The sequence below is a fragment of the Formica exsecta genome, unplaced genomic scaffold, assembly GCF_003651465.1.
Source record: "Formica exsecta isolate Colony F162 unplaced genomic scaffold, ASM365146v1 scaffold139, whole genome shotgun sequence".
Lineage (NCBI taxonomy): Eukaryota > Metazoa > Arthropoda > Insecta > Hymenoptera > Formicidae > Formica > Formica exsecta.
In genome coordinates, this window is record NW_021848721.1 from 24,909 (window position 1) to 44,883 (window position 19,975).

General features: G+C 32.8%; 2 protein-coding genes across 2 annotated transcripts; one reads left to right on the forward strand and one right to left on the reverse strand.

Moving 5' to 3' along the window:
• Window positions 1–2,941: 2,941 nt before the first annotated feature.
• LOC115246136 (DNA-directed RNA polymerase I subunit RPA1) lies at window positions 2,942–10,480 on the forward strand. The gene is given in 7 exon segments (XM_029824772.1): window positions 2,942–3,092; window positions 3,542–3,745; window positions 4,546–5,700; window positions 5,703–8,833; window positions 9,440–9,595; window positions 9,703–10,006; window positions 10,098–10,480. Coding segments are annotated over 6 exon segments (5,028 nt in total). The 5' UTR covers window positions 2,942–3,092; window positions 3,542–3,567; the 3' UTR covers window positions 10,202–10,480.
• On the reverse strand, window positions 10,230–15,702 carry LOC115246137 (thioredoxin-2-like). Its single transcript, XM_029824773.1, has 4 exons — window positions 15,444–15,702; window positions 10,886–11,002; window positions 10,696–10,809; window positions 10,230–10,585 (listed from the first exon to the last, which is right to left on the reverse strand). Exons 1-4 carry the CDS (start codon window positions 15,480–15,482, stop codon window positions 10,523–10,525), a joined length of 333 nt encoding a protein of 110 aa, XP_029680633.1. The 5' UTR covers window positions 15,483–15,702; the 3' UTR covers window positions 10,230–10,522.
• Window positions 15,703–19,975: the final 4,273 nt, after the last annotated feature.

Below are 19,975 nucleotides of genomic sequence, written 5' to 3' on the forward strand. Positions count from 1 at the left end.
ACCTTAAAGCCCCTGTCCTGTTTCTGCTTGTAAGTGTAGAACTCAGTTTGTTTAATCTCTAGTTGCTTCACAATTTTTGAATACGCTTCGGAAGATTTCGGGTTCACTTTGATTTGTTCGTTACAAAGGATTTTAATTTCATAGTGTCCGTTTGCATGTTCATTTAATAGCGAGATGAGTGGCTGTATATTACTGACCCCATCTACAAAGATTGGTGGAGGTTTCTTTGGTCTATCCTTAGGTTCAGGGTTTGCATCTGGTTTTTCATTATTGTCGAAAAGGGAGAAACTGCTTGATGTCGACACTGGTTTGCCTAGCCAGTAAGTATTAAGTTTAGACTGCTTTTGTACATGCCTTGAAGATGTTTCAAGGCTTCCTGGCATTCTCTTTCTCTCGTCTTGTACTATCCTCCAGGGGATTTCTTTGTCTATGTTATCTACTTCGTTTGATGCTGCTCCTAGAGGATTGTGATTTGTATGAGTTTGTTGATCTATTGTAGGAAATCTGGTGATAGTAGATTTTCCAGATTGGTGCCTGGTCTACCACCTGAGGTAATCGATCCTGAAATTATTTTGTCCATTGCTTAGTTTTCTTTCTTTTTGCTAATTTTGGTCCACCCCGGGTATTTTATTTTCCCGGTACCCTCCTGCAGTTGCCAGCGAGCATTCCCCAATCCGCCACCTAGGGAGGCGCCCGATGGGGGACTAGCAACCCCATACGGGGGGTTGGGAAGTAACACCGTTACAGTTACTTTTTTTCGATAACTGTAACGGTAACGGCGTTACAAATTTTGTTTGTAACGGAAAAAGTAACTTCGTTACATTTTTTGGTAACGAGTAACAAATTTAACAGTTACTTTTATCGTTACTTTTCTAGAATTTACTCGGTATAATTTTCATACAAAGGAAAATATTGATAAGAGTGTTGGAATGCAGCATTACATAAAAACTACTAAAAACTCATTTTGGTATCTTGTTTCTTTGTAAGACAATGTTTAAAAATTTTTAGTGTTTAATTTGATCTTGTATTTAAAAAAATGTATGTGAAGTTATTGTTATATATAAAAAAAACTAACGCGGAAATTGTAATGACTCGTTATTTTTTGAGTAACGGTAACGGTAACGAGTTACTTTTTAAAATTGGTAACGAGTAACGGTAACGAGTTACTTTTTAGAAAAAAGAACGGTAACGGTAACGAGTTACTTTTATAAAGTAACTTTCCCAACCCTGGTTTTAACTCTTTTGAAATATTGGCTGCGTTCAGCTGAAAAAGCAGCTTTGCAACTGTTGTAAAATTCTTTAATATGATTGGTTCTTGCTCTTAGTTCCTGCCGGATCTAAATGTATAAACCAATCATATTAAAAAATTTTACAACAGTTGCAAAGCTGCTTTTTCTGCTGAACGCAGCCAATATTTCAAAAGAGTTAAAACCAGAGTTGGGAAAATTACTTTATAAAAGTAACTCGTTACCGTTACCGTTCTTTTTTCTAAAAAGTAACTCGTTACCGTTACTCGTTACCAATTTTAAAAAGTAACTCGTTACCGTTACCGTCCTTTTTTCTAAAAAGTAACTCGTTGCCGTTACTTGTTACCAATTTTAAAAAGTAACTCGTTACCGTTACCGTTACTCAAAAAATAATGAGTCATTACAATTTCCGTTAGTTTTTTGCTGCTTTTTCTGCTGAACGCAGCCAATGAGCTCTGTTACACGGCACCCTTAATCAGGTTTAATATCATCCGTAGTTGTAAAACTGGCCAATCACGGCTATTCCTCTGAAGAATGGAATGACTGTGATTGGCCAGCCTTGGAACTACGGATGTTATTAAATCCGATTAGGGGTGACGTGTAAACGTAGTCAATGGTCTAGTTTCCACCGAAGTCGTCAATTCGATTCTGTTTCGGTGCGCATCGAATTTAACGTACTGTTTCCACTGGAAGTAGAATAGAAGCGAGGAAGATTGATATTTTAGTAGAGCCAATTTAACTTTTGCTTGTGAATGTAAATAAACATAATTCTTGACAAATTTCTTGTTTATTTTCCATTTTGGTAATTAATACGAACGAATGGTAATTGTTACGAACATCAACATATAGGCTATATATCGACTATATATTGATGGTTACGAAATAATAAAAAGTAAAGGTTAGCACCATCTACTTTCAAGCGTTTCTACCGTCTAGATTTCGTGTCAATTCGCTGCCACTCCAATAAAGCTTGTAGATCGGAGTGAGAGTGAAATGAACGCAGTCAGTCGTATTTCCATCGACTTAAATTTAGTCCTACGCCGCACTAGATGCGAATTAATACTTCGGTGGAAATTAGACCATTGACTCGTAATTGGTTGCGCATTAGTCCGCGGTGTGCTCATTAAGCCCGTATCAGACTACGCATTGAAGATTGAGATTCAAGATTCGAGATTGAAATTTGACCAATCAGGACAAAGAAATTTTAGTCCCTTTTGTTCTGATTAGTCAAATTCCAATCTTTAATCTTCAATCTTCAATTTTCAATGCGTAGTCTGATACGGGCTTTACGCTCCATGAAGATGTGGGATGTAAGGACTTGGAATCCACGTTGCAAAAACTGCGGAACACTCGTGATTGGTTTCGCTGTCGTTCCGCGTTAAGCCCGTATCAGACTACGCATTGAAGATTCAGATTGAAGATTAAAGATTGGAATTTGACTAATCAGAACAAAAGAATCTAAAATTTCTTTTTCCTGATTGTTCAAATTTCAATCTTCAATCTTCAATCTTCAATCTTCAATCTTCAATCTTCAATCTTCAATCTTCAATCTTCAATCTTCAATCTTCAATCTTCAATCTTCAATCTTCAATCTTCAATCTTCAATCTTCAATCTTCAATCTTCAATCTTCAATCTCAATCTTCAATGCGTAGTCTGATACGGGCTTTACGCTATTCTGCTGCATGGGTTCGCACCTTAAGGTTTTGGCCAACACAAAATCAGGAGAATTGCGCTATTGCATGTATAATCATGTATATACTGTGCTAAAAGCATGCTTTCCGAATCTATTCAAAGTGGCCGTCGGTTAACAAATTAGGTGAGCAAACGTTAAGTGTCGTGTAAAAGTAAGTTTTCCTTTTTAAATATGCAATTCATACAATTAACAAACTATATCATTATTATTTTATTTATTTATTATATCTTTTAATTTAATATTATTATTTTATATTTTTTAATCTTTGTTTTAAAATGTATGTGCAATAACTTCTTAGATTATATAGGTTAGGTTAGGCTTTTCGCATTTACACACACTTTTACTCACACTTTAGTGCATTCTATTTTACGCATAAAATTAAATATAAAATAAATTCTACATTCAATAATAAAAGCTACCATTATTTTTTTGTTGGATTCTTTTATATTGAATCAAAATATAGTGATATTCTTTAATTGTAAGTTACAAAAATGTTTTTTATTAAATGTTTTGATTTATACTTTAGAACGCGACAATTTTAGTTTTCTTATTTTTACTTTTTTATCAAAAATTTGTTGTTATTCAATATTATTGTTGCAGATTTATGAAAGCCAAATATTAAAATAATGAGGAAATATTATAAGCAACGTCTAACACCAAAACATCAAGACTCCCAGCATTTATTATTCTCAGTGTTCACAGCAAACGATATAAGGAATTTAAGTGTAACGAAAATCAGGACACCTCTATCTTTTAACATTCTTGGACATCCACTAAAGGGTGGATTATATGATCCATCCTTAGGTAAACTGTTTCATTCTAATATATTTTGTTATAAAAAAAATGATATAAAAGATTTTATATAATTCTATTAAATATTTTTGTTTATATAATATTTTTCTATTTCTTGATTTTTTTATAGCAACATTTTGTAACAGTTCTAATTATGATTTGCCCAATTTTTCAAGAACTACACTTTAGATTTTAAGTAAAAATGAACAACTTAAACTTCCAAGAGAATAGAAAGATCGTATATTTTCTGTTAGTTGATCTTAATATTTATTTAAATATTAATTTCAATGTGTGTGTAATCATAATATAATTTTATGGTTAAGATTTCTGTTTTCTTTTTTTCACTGTAATTATATTGAATTTTATTTATATTGTACTGATTTAAATTATCCAACACACAAATAGTGATAGAAAATTATTTTTTATGTATTTTGCAAGAAAAATTCATACATATAATATACATTCTGTCTCAATTGTTATACTTCAAGATAATTACAGGATTCTTAAAATATATGATTTAGATATTTAGAAAATTAGAATTACGAATTGAAATTGTTATTTTGAAAATTAGGGCACTGTAATATATTAACAGTGATATAATTTCTCTTAATAATGATATGATAATTTACCATACTTTTTCAAAGATTTGTCTCCATTAGATGCATGTATAGTTTTAATATCATTAAATTAAATATATATAAACATATATATTTAATTCAAGATAATAACTCAGATACATAAAATATAAAAAAAAGCTATGTATGTATTATATTTTGCTATATAATTTATATAATATATTCAATTTATTATAGGCACAACAAAGAATAATTTCGAACTATGTAGCACGTGTGGATATAATAGCTCCAAGTGTCCAGGTCACTTTGGACACATAGAATTGCCAGTATCTGTTGTCAATCCATTATTTCACAAAGGATTATCCACATTGTTCAAATTGTCGTGCTTCAGTTGTTTTACTTTTCAATTACCATCATATATGAAGACGTTATTGTCTGCAAGATTAAAGTTGCTTTATCAAGGACAACTTGCTGATCTTGAAACTTTAGATCAAGAAATAAATTATGTAAAATCGAATGTTCAAAAAATAGAAGAACAAACGGAGTATATTTGTGATGTAATCGATATTTACATGCAAAACTTTTCCAATAGAACCAGATTTGGTCAGCCTGTGACTGAGAATCATGAGTATAAAAGCAACATAAAGAATGTTAATACACAGTGGCATACCTATGTTGAATATATACTTAAACAATATGTCAGGAACAAAGCTGGAATATGCATTAATTGTAACAATGTTCTACCGAAAATTACAACATTGCAAAATAAAATAATGATAAGCAATAAAGGAGCCCCTAAGGAAATATTGTCGCATGAAGTGATTCATAAACTGGATACAGTGATGATTATGCCAGATCAGTCTAAGGAATACATGCGACGATTATGGAATAATGAAAGGAATTTTCTTCAGATAATTATACCCTGCTTAGAATTAGTTGATATTGAATATCCAACTGATATATTCTTTTTCGAAGTAGTACCTGTGCTACCACCCATTGTGCGACCAGTAAATTTTATTAATGGCCAAATGATCGAACATCCTCAAACTCATATCTATAAAAGTATTATACAGGATTGTTTGGTCTTAAGAAATATTATACAAACGATTCAAGATGGAGGTACCGATCACTTACCTCAGGAGGGTCGACTTGTCTTTGAACAAATAAAAGGACATACAGCGGTCGAAAAATTACACAATGCCTGGCAAACATTGCAAAGCAATGTTGATCATCTGATGGATCGTGACATAAATAGGACTCCGGAATCTATCAATGGTCTAGGCTTGAAACAAATTCTCGAGAAAAAAGAAGGTATTATTAGAATGCACATGATGGGTAAAAGAGTGAATTTTGCCGCGCGTTCGGTCATCACTCCAGGTCCTGACTTGAATATCGAGTGACACCATGGAACGTCGTTGAATTGCGACGATTAGTTTTAAACGGACCCGATGTTCATCCTGGGGCGGTTATAATAGAAAATGAAGATGGATCAATACAAGCCATTAGTAGTAACGATTCTATGCAAAGAGAAGCTATTGCAAAACGTCTTTTAACCACAAGCGACAGAACTAACGAATCCTTCAGTGGCATTAAAATAGTACATCGACATCTTCAAAACGGCGATGTATTGTTATTAAATAGGCAACCGACGTTACATAAACCGAGTATAATGGCTCATAAGGCACGTGTTCTCAAAGGAGAAAAAACATTGCATCTTCATTATGCAAACTGTAAGGCATATAATGCAGATTACGATGGAGATGAACTCAACGCTCATTTTCCACAAAACGAACTAGCTAGAAGTGAAAGTTATAATATAGCTAATGTAAGTAATCAATATCTCGTACCAAAAGACGGAACTCCGTTAAGTGGTCTTATACAAGATTACATGATATCCGGGGTACAATTAACGACCAGGGGTCGATTTTTCTCGCGAACTCATTATACGCAATTAATTTATGCCGCACTCTCGATGATACAAGGAGATATAATCCTCTCACCACCAACTATTATCAAACCAAAACCTCTATGGTCGGGTAAACAAATTATTTCAACCATTATAATTAATATTATTCCTTCGCACAAGGCACGAATTAATCTAATCTCTAATACAAAAATTAATGTAAAAGAATGGCAAGTAGAATCACCACGACATTGGAAATATGGAACAGAATTTAAAAATCCAATGACTATGTCGGAAGCTGAAGTTGTAATTCGGCACGGAGAACTACTATGTGGGGTACTTGATAAAACGCACTGTGGTGCGACTTCTTACGGTCTTATTCATTGTATTTATGAGTTATATGGGGAAACGTACGCGAGTAAAATGTTAAGCGCATTTGCCAAATTGTTCCAAACGTTTCTGCAGTACAATGGATTTACTCTGGGCGTTGAAGACATTCTGATAAATCGTAGAATCGACAAAAAACGTAAAGAAATAATTTCTAATTGTCGGAAAGTTGGAGAAGATATACAAAAATCTGTCGTAAAAATACCTGATAATATATTTATGGATGAACTTAAAAACAAGATAGAAGAATCTTATTGGGATAATCCGAAATTTCGCGCACAAGTCGATCATAAGTACAAGAGCGTGTTAGATGTTTACACTAACGATATTAACAAAACGTGTCTGCAGATAGGACTCTTCAAAAAATTTCCAAATAATAACTTACAGCTTATGGTGCAATCTGGTGCAAAAGGATCCATGGTTAATACTATGCAAATATCGTGTTTGCTTGGCCAAAGCGAATTGGAAGGTAAAAGGCCGCCATTAATGATCAGTGGGAAAAGTTTATTAAGTTTCCCAGCGTATGATCCGACACCTAGAGCCGGTGGTTTCATCGATAGTAGATTTATGACTGGTATTAAATCTCAGGAATGTTTTTTCCATTGCATGGCAGGACGCGAAGGTCTTGTTGATACTGCGGTAAAAACTAGTAGATCTGGTTACTTACAGAGATGTCTTGTGAAACATCTAGAAGGATTGGTTGTCGGTTACGATGCGACAGTCAGAGACTATGATGGTAGTTTAATTCAATTTTATTATGGAGAGGATGGCCTTGATATACCAGGTTCGCGATTCTTAAGAAAAGAACAAATCGCATTTCTGGTCGACAATAAAGACGCTATTATAGACGCAAAATTATTGGAATATCTAAAAACAGATAATAAAGAGATTGTAAAAATGATGAAAAAGATCAAAAAATGGGAAAATAAAAATGGCTCTTCTTTACAAAAGAAAAGAATTAGCGAATTTACTAAATTCTCTATTGAGAATCAAAATAATAGTTTGAAAAGAAGAAGCATCGATAGCCATAGTGGAAGGAGTAAGGCCACATTATCACTTATACGAAAGTGGATAAGAGCGACGGAAGAAGTGAAAGAGACATTTCGTGCACAATATGCTAAATGTCCTGATCCAGTAACATCAAAATACAGGCAAGATGTTGAATTCGGTGTATTACCAGAACGAATAGAAGGCTTAATAGACGAATATCTTTCTCGTTCTTCGAAGATTAAAAAATCTAATTTAAGAGATTTGTTATCCATCAAAGTTATAAAAACCATTTGTCCACCTGGTGAACCGGTTGGTTTGTTAGCGGCGCAATCTATAGGCGAACCATCCACTCAAATGACCTTGAATACATTTCATTTTGCTGGACGTGGTGACATGAATGTGACTCTAGGTATTCCTAGATTACGTGAGATCTTAATGTTGGCGACGAAAAATATAAAAACTCCAAGTATGGAAATACCCTTTCAAAACAATCTGCAAAATCTTGAAAAGCAAGCAAAGAAGCTGAGATTAAAATTAACAAAATGTGTCCTGCGTGATGTATTGAAGGATATCACGATAAGTAGGAGAATGGAAGAGGATTCGCATAGAAAATTAGTGCACACTATAACGATCGAATATCTTCCCTACAAATCTTATAAAGGGGAGTTTTCCATTCGCCCACAGGATGTGATTAAGCGCACTGAAAAAATCTTTTTTATGAATATATTTAAAGAAATCCAAAAACTCACCAAAGCAAGCAAAGTTTTATTACATTTCGAAGGAGAAAAAAGACGGGCAAGCGACGAGGATGAAATAATAGATCAACTTGATCCTGACGGCACAATGCCGGAAAATACTGAAAGAAGAATAAAGATGGATTTAGGAGAGATGCATGAATCATCTGATGAGGAAGAAGTTGCAGAGGATGCTGATGCGACAATGAGTAGATCATTATCGCGTCATCAAGAAAATCAAGAATATGAAGATTCAGAAGAAGAAGAAGAAGAAGTGGAAGATGTTATAAATGATAAGGAGGAAGAAGCAAATAATAATAATAATGCAAATAAAAACTCAGAAAACAAGGAAGATAATGAAGAGAATGATGACTATACTAGAGAGAGATTAAATAACAAGAAAAATGACACATATTCTTACAGAAAAAAATGCATCATAGATATGTATAAGCATGTTACCGATTATGATTATGACGAAAGTAAATTATCATGGTGCAAATTCACATTTTGGGTAAGTGCTTGTAGCAAACATTTGTTGTTGCAATCTTTATACTTTGTATCTTAGTAAAACAATATTTATAAAAATAGTTTAATCTACTGAAGATAATACGAATTTTATAATTATATAATTAATCCGTGAATCACATAATCTTATAATCAATTAAATTGATTAAGAGATATACAGTTATTTATAAATATGAACCAGAGTTTTTGATACATTTCATGATTATCTAGAATACGAGTGATGGTATGCGAAAAAAAGAACAATTTCTTTCAGTATATAGTAAGAACAAATTTATATAATATTAATTTTATAATAATAATATAATATTATAATATTAGTTAAATATATTATTTAAACTGCCTAAAGAATGGTGCTGATAAAAAGTGACATTTTTTTTATAATTCCTCTTTGGTTAAACATCACAAAAAAATAATTCCGGACTTTTCAACTTTTTTATTCAGAAATAGCACTTTGTAATTTATGGGCATGAATTATGATACATCCTGTTTCTGAAATTCCATATAATAACACCTATCACTTATAAATAATATAAAATTGTAATAATATAGGAGCTCTACATAAACAAGTAATATATACATTAATTCTTTTCAGTTACCGCTTGAAATGATCAAATTAGATTTGCCGACAATAATTAGAAATGCTGCAGAAAAAACTGTTTTATGGGAAACACCGTATATTAAGAAAGCTTTTACTTTCCAAAATAGTGAAAATGAAACAATTCTCAAAACAGATGGTTTAAATATAGTAGTAAGTAAATGTGCTTATCATGAACTATCTGTAAATAGAAATCGTACTCTTCTATCTCATCTTTATATATATATATATATATATATATCATGTTTCTTTTATTACAGGAAATGTTCAAGTATGATAATATACTTAATTTAAATAGGTTATACTCCAATGATATTCACAATATTTCTCAAACATATGGAATTGAAGCTGCGAATAAAGTTATTGTGAGAGAAGTTAGAGACGTCTTCAAGATGTATGGTATTACTGTAGATTTTAGGCATCTAGCCTTAATTGCCGATTATATGACGTTTGATGGGACATTTCAACCACTTAGTCGGAAAGGAATGGAAAATTCCGCTTCACCATTACAGCAAATAAGTTTTGAAAGCTCGCTAGCTTTTTTGAAAAGTGCGACATTGCAAGGTAATAGATTTTATAATTAGATGTAAGATCGCCAAATAGGTTATACAGAAAAATATATTTATGCATATATTATTTTACTTTTCATTTATAGGAAAAAAGGATGATATATCATCACCGTCAAGTAGACTGATGTTAGGACAACCATGCAAATCTGGTACTGGAGCATTCTCTGTATTACCATCGTTATATATGTAAAAATAAACAATACATTCTCTATTGACACATAATTATATTTTATATGTTTAGAAGTTTATTACATTTTTTCACAAAACGAAATTGATAGATATAATAAAATGTTTCTATTTTATGAAAAAAATCAGCTTTTTCTATTTTTCTCGATGTGCACAATGCAAAATCCGCGCTTTTTGTATATACGCACTTGTCATATACATAAATAGCTGTTCAATATTATGTCTAAAATAGTGCTATAATTCAGATATATTTGCGAATTTATTATTCATATATTATTTTTGTTTAAAAAAAAATATATATATTTAAACAATCATAGTATATTATTCACTTGTGTTTTTGAACCATATTTTTCAATTTATCATAATTTGCACCAGAAAAGGTCTCCAACTGAAAAGAAAGCAGATATTTTATTTGATTATTGACAACTGTTTGTTCTCTCTTCAATATTAATGTATAAGAAGTTTAAATGTTTGAATCATTTTGAATGTAATACATACCACATTGCCTTCTTTTATAAAAATAAACGTAGGCATACTGCTTATTTCATATTCAGCAGCAATATCTTCACATTCATCCACATCAACTTTAAGAAAAATAACATCCTGCATTTCCTGTATAAAAAAATATTTACATTAATTTAAAAAATGTTAGAAAACTTTATTGAATAAAAATTAAATGTGATAAAACCTTTGACAGTTCTTCAATTAGTGGCCCAATCATCTTGCATGGTCCACACCATACGGCAAAAAAGTCAATAACTACCAAACTATTACCTGCTTCTTTAAGTTTACTCTTCAAATCATCCTACAAAAAATGAGAAAATAACGATTATGTCTATTTTTTTTTTTTCATCAGATATATATTAATTAAAACACGAAAATTATATAAATTATTGAAAGAATATACATTATATTAGATATGTTAACATTCTTAATGTTAGATATGTATAAATGAAGTAAAAAGAGAAAGGAGAAAAAATACGATAACTATTACAGTAATACAGATAAGATATAATCCACTTCAAGTAGTACGATATCTATAACAATTTGATTTTAAGTCAGAATGATATCAGTAATATACACACAAATAAAAAAAACAATATAAATATTTTTATCTTCAGCTTATATAATTTTTTTCTCATAATCTGAAACACATTTTTTTAAACTTTATTTTCTGTTATCTTTTTTCGAGTTATTAATTAATAGTAAAAAAACTCAATTATGCAATTTCATCAAAATATATGGTGAATATTTCATTAGAATTCGCAAGCATCTTGCTGTTTTTTTATTTTTTATTTAAGTCTTATTTTATTGATATTCTTAAATTTTTTTCTTTTATATATATCTTTTTCAATTCTTCTTATAGTATTCTTATAGTATTAGAAATTGATTTATTTCTATATAGTTGTCTTATTTCTATATTTGAATTTATTTATATCACAGCAATCAACCCAAAACACACACTTATAGTAAAAAGTAATTACTGTGATACAACTGTTAATTACTGCAAAATTACTTTTGAAATTTTATTACAGCACTTATACTAAATTTTATTCAGTTTGTTAAATATTATTAATATTCTATTTTACTATATTTTCCATTTATTACACAAATTATTTTATTATAATATTCTGGATATTGTTTTGACACTTCAAGTTAACGGCAGCCTTTTGCGTACTTAAAGTAGATACCAAAATAATATAGTATACAACATTTCAGTCACAGCAAATCATTTTTTCAAAAGTTTTTACCTAGAAGTAAAACTTCAATTAAACCTAATATATAGGAAAGAGAAACTATTTTTTCAATTTCGCTGGATGCTTTGGATGCGAAGCGATGGGTAATTATACAGAAAGAGGGTGACCTCATGTATGACCTTGACCTTGATATATGTTGTTAAGGTCATCGTTCTGAGCGACCCTGACCTTGAAAAAAGTGGCGGTCACGATCCGTTCAAAAGTTATGAAGCATTAAAGTTTCCGTTCTGTACAATATGAAAGGACGATACAATTTGGGTTATATGTATAACGTATAACGAATAGAACGTTTGATTTTTCGGTGCAATATTAATTAACTTGAAGTATTCCCGTTATAAATTCTCGAAAGTTTTAAAAATGTATAAAAAAAAAAAAAAAAATAAAAACTTAAAAGTCCTGTCATAATTTTGTAATATATTAAAGATTTACAATAATGGATAATTTTTTGTGATTATTTAATAGGAAAAGGGGAGAGTCTCGTGGCAAATTAGAGAACGCTAACGTGTCATTAACCATTGTCGATTATCTGATATAAAAATGTTATAAGTTTAGATTATAACGCATATATTATTGATTTTACAATTTACAATTATATAGATGTTTGCAAGTACACATATATATTTCATATTTCTCTTTATGGCACAATATAGTTTTGTGAATTGCATTATTGAGGATATCATTTCTATGCTTGTTTGGAATTATTATTGTTTTTATTTTTCCTGTGACTTCCAAATTTTTGAAGAGTACAACAAATTTTTCTAGCTTCGCAAATTCCACAAGTTTAACAATCTTTAATACATTTATTGCTATGTAGATTTCGAGAAATAGCAAAACATGAACAAAATAAATTGTACAATATATCCAATGTTAAAGATCCTGTGTCCTCACTGTAGCCATATTAAATTATGACGTCAGAAGTGAGAAATCATGAGTTTTTCTTGTGTTATTAAAATATATTAAAATAAATAAGATTTTTTTTAATGTCATGTTCGATAATAAAATAAAATAAAATATGTACGCTGAAACCTCTCTTTTTGATTCGTGAATAAATAAATAGCTGTAAATCTTGGTTGTCATCATAGTCCATTTTCATTGAAAAGGATACTTGCAGATCCGTTATACATGCATTTAATAATGCTTTTATTAATGCTTATTTGTTGGAAGTTTTATTCATTTAATTAAAGACTCCCTTATCAATAAGGGAATCTTTAATTAAATGAATAATTTGATGAATGACATCAATGTCATACTGAATTATGATGTCAGAAGAGAAGAAGAGAAGAGAAAAAATCATATGATTTTTTCTTGCGAAGTACATCAAAATAATTAATAAGTTCTTTTAAATGTTAACCATTCATGTTCGATAACACCGAAAACAAAAAATGACTTTTTTCGAACATCGGAACGGGACTAGTCGTTTCTTATAGATTTTTGGATGCTGAACACGAATCCGGTTTTGAAATTGCTCCATCACGTCAGAATTTTGAGAAATTTGTAATTAAAGTTGCAAAAAAGGCTATTTTCACGAACTTTGTCATATTATAGCTATAATATGACATGCTGGAGAAGTTTTGTTACAATCAAAATAAAGTATGTTGTTAGGATTTTAAATTCTCAAAAGAAACTTTTGGTGTCGATTATGATTTATAAGATATCCATGGTTAAATATATGTATTGCAGAAGTTAGCTGGTGACTTAGGTCATTGACGATTTATCAAATAGCTTTCAATTATTATTTAAACTTAAAGGCCAAAACACAAACTTTTGCATAAGCACATAATCATAAGCATAAGAAAATTGATTGGTCCATTTCCTTATGCATATGCTTATGGACCAATCAATTTCCTTATGCTTATGGTTATGCACTTATGCAAAAGTCTGTGCTCCACTGCTCCGGCTCGTAGAGCCCGAGCACAGACTTTTACATAAGCGCATAACCATAAGCATAAAGGCCATCACACACAAAATTCCGTAAGGATGTAAGACGTAAGCGTAAGAAAATTGACTAAATATTTTTTAAGTTTTGACATCCGCCATATTGAGTCCACCATTTTGAATTTGACAATTTTGACATTGGATTCGTATTCAACGATCTAAAAAACTCTTAAGTTTAAATAAATATAATTGAAAGCTATTTGGTAAATCGTCAATGACCTAAGTCACAGCTAACTTCTGCAATACACCTCATATTTAATCATGGATATCTTATTAATCATAACCGACACCAAAAATTCCTTTTGGGGCTTGAAAGTCCTAATAACATACTTTATTTTGATTGCAATAAAACTTCTCCAGCACGTCACATATTGCAGTTATAAAATGACAAAGTTCGCGAAAATAGCCCTTTTTTGCAACTTTAATTGCAAATTTCTCAAAATTCTGACGTGATGGAGCAATTTCAAAACCGGATTCGTGTTCAACGTCCAAAAACTTATAAAAAACGGCTAATCCCATTCCCTTTTTTTTTTTTTTTTTTTTTACTGTGTAATATACGTTAGTAAAATACGCTTTTTTAACAGAAAGTTTTTTTAAAAACGTATTTTATACTAACGTATATTATCGAACATAAATGGTTAACATTTAAAAGAACTTATTAATTATTTTGATGTACTTCGCGAGAAAAAATTATATGATTTCTTCTTCTCTTTTGACGTTATAATTCAGTATGACATCAATAAGGGAATCTTTAATTAAATGAATATAACTTTCAACAAATATACTTGTTATTCGCAATCACCATATATTAAACGTGTTAATATAATAATAATATCTTGACAGTGATTGCGTTCAATTATCACATCGGTGAAAAAGCATAACCGGCACATCGTTCTCGGATTTATCAAGACAATGGAACAATGATATAATTAAAATTGTTTAAGATTGACGTAATGTTCAGTGAATCATTCATCTACATGAATAGCATATATTCGTGGAGCCATTTCGCAAGAATCGTTTGGATTATATTGGCAATGAAAGACTATCTCAATATGTAGCGCAATCGATTATCCTCAAGGACAGGACCCAGGATCGAGCCAAAATAAAGATTTTGCAAAAAAAGTCTAACATAATACATGCTCGGTACACTGGAACGCGCAGTGTTGCCAGACTATAGCCTTATTCGTACCATTCCACGTTTCTCATAGCACGCAACAAGGAAACATTGTGTCACATGCTTTTTTTCTATTACTATTATATATATATATATTCTTACATACAATTTAGAATTATTAATTCAATTCAGAAATATATAAAAAAATTTCTCTTCTACAAAAAGGAAAAATCAATATATGTAATTTACAATAAAATTGTTTTATGCCTTTGATGTCTGGCAACATTGCAATAAGTTGAACTTGCGCGTGTGTACAGCTCTTTTCGCATTCAAGGTTATCTTACTGCATACATTCGTATAAGCCGTTCCGACTATGCACACACCCAATGATTCATGCGGACAGACTTTTGTTAACAATTAATTATTCTATTACTACTTACGGAATTCTGAATGAGGACGACTTCTCCTTCATGACCCATTTCGAAATATGGTATCGAACTTTCAGAAAGTGCTAAGAACTATCTCAATAACAACCATATACTACGATAACTCAGGAGCGAATGATTTGGACTAATTGCGTTTGACCATGATGTAATCATACACCATAGACATAGTATATCTCAATGAGTAAAGAATCACAGGAGAGAGCATATCGGTGGTGAGGGTAAATTTATCGCGAACGGTAGTACGTCATCGCAGCCATCTTGAGCGTCCACTTTTTTCGACGTTTTTCAGGGCCGTGTACAGCCACTTGTTGCCTTACTTATTCCAGTCTGCACTTATTTTGCACACGATCACCGATTCTATATAAGTGAGAGGAAGAGAGGATATTAGGCTAAAAAAATATTATTAATAAATTTTAATTGTAAGATCATGGTGCATTGCCAGGTCTTTGAGGTACTTCCAGTATCTCTGTCATGCTGCAATTCGTCCCTGAGCGGTCATCTTGAGTGTCCACTTATATATAGTCACTTCCGTCCGCTTGCTTAGCACCAATGCTCTCTCCTGTAATTTTTTACTCATTGGTATATCTAGACTGAGAGGGCCTCAGCACAATAAAAGGAATAAAGAACAGGGAATAGAGAACAGTAGAGTTCCTTTAGTGCCGGTCTACAATAGGTGATTTAAGCCCTAAGCCTTAAGAAATTGACTAATCACAGTCGAGTATTCTCTTCATACTTGATTGTGATTGGTCAATTTCTTAAGGCTTAGGGCTTAAATCACCTATTGTAGACTGGCACTTAATCAGAGTTAGGACACCGGGCTATCAATCGCTGATTGTTCATTCCAATCCGCCATATTTAATAACCAAGCTAGCGAAAAATTATTATTATTTAGTAAAGTCTGGCCAATCAGCGCCGACCTTTAGCCGGGCGCACGTCGGTAAGCCGCGTGCCTGGTAGTATGTGGCGGTGCACACTTCACGGCGCGCGGCTCATTGACGTGCGCCCGGCTAAAGGTTGGCGTTGATTGGCCAGACTTTATTCAATAATAATTCCTTTATTAAGAATTATTAAAAAAAATGGTTCAGGACTTTTCGACTCAGTTTGACTCAATCTACCTTCACCTTTCGTTTGGTCACTTACTTGTCGGACACCCAGTATATATATCTATTGGCGAATTCGATTGGATGCACTAGTGCGCACTGAGTGTGCACTCTTTCAGTATTTAGTATTCGGTTGGCTTGCCCTGTACTGGTTCAGAATTTTATGCGTATTCGGTTGATAGTGCACTAAAAACATAGAGCTCTGTTACACGGCACCCTTAATCGGGTTTAATAACATCCGTAGTTGTGAAACTGGCCAATCACAGCTATTCCTCTGAAGAATGGAACTGCTCCTTGCGTTCTCTCTCACTCGCATGTAGCATAGCAAAAGAGCACGCTATGTTACGTGCGAGCGAGAGAGAACGCAAGGGGCACGAAACAGAGTATGTCCTTCTCTACGTGCATCTTTACCCCCACTCCTTAAATAAAAGCAAACGCTCGGTCTAGATATACTATGTCTATGACTAAAAACATGTACTAGTGAAAACGTGTTCGACTGAACTGCATTATCCCAGTGCAGTGTTATTTGTACGTTCGGTTGAAATACATTGCACTAGTGCAGAAGGCACTGAATTGCATTGAGATTTTCGACAGTGCAGTTCAGTACAAATTTGAATATTCCAATGAAAAAATATGGCAGCTAATTTTATTTCTGACAAATTTCTTTAACATATAGACAAATACTGTCAAAATATGTGTGATAATTATATGTTTGACAGCCGCCAACGACACGAATATCACTGACGTGAACTTGCGCAATATAACAGCCAATCAAATTTAGGCACATTCCTTCACCTCTATTTTCTGTTAGCCACCCTGCTAATTTTAACCGTCGGTTCATCTAACCAAGAAGACTAGAAAACAACCTACATGAAGCTAGCCGGAAGAAATTATTAAATATGATTATTTTTAATTTTTCTGAATGTATTTCGTTTGTAAATCGTTTGTGATTGATTGTGAGTCTGTTTTTAACGTTTGTGACAAATTAGGTTTTTTGTAATTAGCAATTTTAGTTTGGTCATTATGTTAGCCGGAACTTTTTAGTAACAAAAACAGATTTTGTGATAATTGATAGCTGTAATTGATAGAAAATCGTTTGTGATTTACAAATATACCAATGTTACATTTGTGAAATGATGAATTTTATAATTACATGCAAAATAAGTGTCTTTTATAATATAGTGCGCATGCGCAAAGTATACATAGGGCTCCTGCCCACAGAGAGCGCGTCGCTTTTTGTGGGCAGCATAGATATATAGAGTCTATATTATAGACTGGATTGAGCATTGCGAGATAAACAAACGCGCGCCCGCTGTAGAAAGAGAGGTACTATATGGGAGGCCTATGTTTGTCTCTTTTCCTAGCATCTCATTGGTAATTTTCTATATGGAGGGGGACAAAATCACCAATGAGATACTAGGAAAAGAGACAAAATAGGCCTCCCATATAAAATCTCTCTTTCTACAGCGAGCGCAAGTTTGTCTATCGCAACGCTCAGTCCATTCTATGTGTCTATGGTGGGCAGGTAAGATTATATATAAGAAGATTAAGGGTGCGTTTCGTTTCTCGCATGATGTGCATAGGAGCGCACGAGATCATTCCGTTTCAATCCATGCGCAGTTCATGCGCGCATGGGAACGGTCTCCCACCACAACGCCGTGCCATGTTGTGCAGCGCATGAGAGCGCATGAGCTGCCTCAGCTCACGAGGTGGTGTCTTAGAATATATATAAATGGAAGGGGAATAGCAGGCTGAAAAGTGTCGGAAGGAAGTGAGAAAGAAATCGTAGTTGCCTTTCTCTTGGGAGTAACTACACATACAAGCATCGTGTTTGTAGTATCAATTCTCAATGCGTAGTCTGATACGGGCTTAAGGGTGGTGTAGTCCATGCGTGGTCTATGCGCAAGAGTTATTTAGGCGGGAAGGAGACTATCTGCAAAGTGGTACAAATTATAGGATTCCGAAATTCATTTTTAACTTAAAACTGTAAAATATCTGGGAAAGTAAGCTTTATCGGAAAAAATGTTTTAAACAAAAGTTGTAGGGTTCGGAGGGGGCCACATGATAAAAGTATGGATTTGACCTTGAGTGACCTTTTCAAGGTGAGATCAATGTGATCGACGTTTTCTTAAATGGAACCCCCCTTTTTTATTACATATTCTTGTAGCTTATCTCGAGAGCTTTTCAAAACACTATAATAAAGTATTTTTTCATTAAGTACTTTTTGAGTTATTTTATATTTTAATCTAACATATTTTAATATAAAAAATAAAATATCTCGTAAAATATTTAGTTTCCGATAATCTTACCGTAATACTTTTACGTACAGAATAATGAGACAAATCAATTAGTAAAAAAAATAATTGTTTTTAAGAAAAAATATGTAATTATTTACAATGTAGTAGGCGGACACAACGGCGCGGACCCTACAAAGCCTGCAAAGAATTCGGTTAATGCGTTCATCGATAAATAATCATGTATTACTTTCTATCTACGAGACCGACGCACTTCAAGATTTCGTTTAAAATTCCATTGTTTTCCATAAATATTAAAAATTGTATTAAAAAGACATTTATACCCAGACAGCACAATTTACCTCGTCGCACCGTCCCGCAGTGGCTTCCATCCGCAATGATATGCTTGATTCCTATATTTCTAAGTCTATGTTCGGACCGCAGCCAATGGGTGCGTTCCATTTAACGACCGCAACGCTCGCGAGCATCATCTGTCTTTATTTAACTTTCGGTGAACAACAAAAATGAAATGATACCGTGAGTGTTGCGGTCGTTAAGTGGAACGCGCCCTATATTTCGATGGTTAAGGCCCGAGCACAGACTTTTGCATAAGCGCATAACCATAAGCATAAGGAATTTGATTGGTCAATTTCTTTATGCGTAAGGAAATGGACCAATCAATTTCCTCATGCTTATGATTATGCGCTTATGCAAAAGTGTGTGCTCCCCGCTTTTTCATAGTCAGTTCTTATTTCAAGACCATCTTAAGTAATGTTTTAAGATGCTAAGACGGCTTTGTGATTGGTTTAGGACATCTTAAGATTGTGCTTAAGACGGTCTTAAATATAAGAACTGACTATGAATACCGGCCTTAGACGTTTTTTAAGAATATGTGAGGTCTGAAAATATTTCAAAATAGAAAATTTTCTCTAAACATTATATACAATGCTTGTAGAATGCTTGCAGAAATATCATACATTTTATCTACCATGTCTGTTTACAAACAGCCCAAGCGCGCATGGGTCTGTTCCGTTTCTCTATGCGCAGTAAGACTGATGGGAAAAAGGAACGAGTCAATGCGCTCATGCGATATGCTGCGTTTCATGCGGTTCATGCGTGAAACGGAACGCACCCAATGATATAGTGGTCGGATCTCTTTCTTTCTCGCACAGTTGAAGGAGAGGGAATATCG

Coding starts and splice junctions, on each gene's coding strand:
- LOC115246137 (XM_029824773.1), bottom strand. CDS start 15,482: ATGGGTCATGAAGGAGAAGTCGTCCTCATTCAGAATTCC. Junction 11,003..15,443: donor TCGTCCTCATTCAGAATTCC/GTAAGTAGTAAT, acceptor CATTTTTTGTAG/GATGATTTGAAGAGTAAACT. Junction 10,810..10,885: donor TAATTGAAGAACTGTCAAAG/GTTTTATCACAT, acceptor TTTTTTATACAG/GAAATGCAGGATGTTATTTT.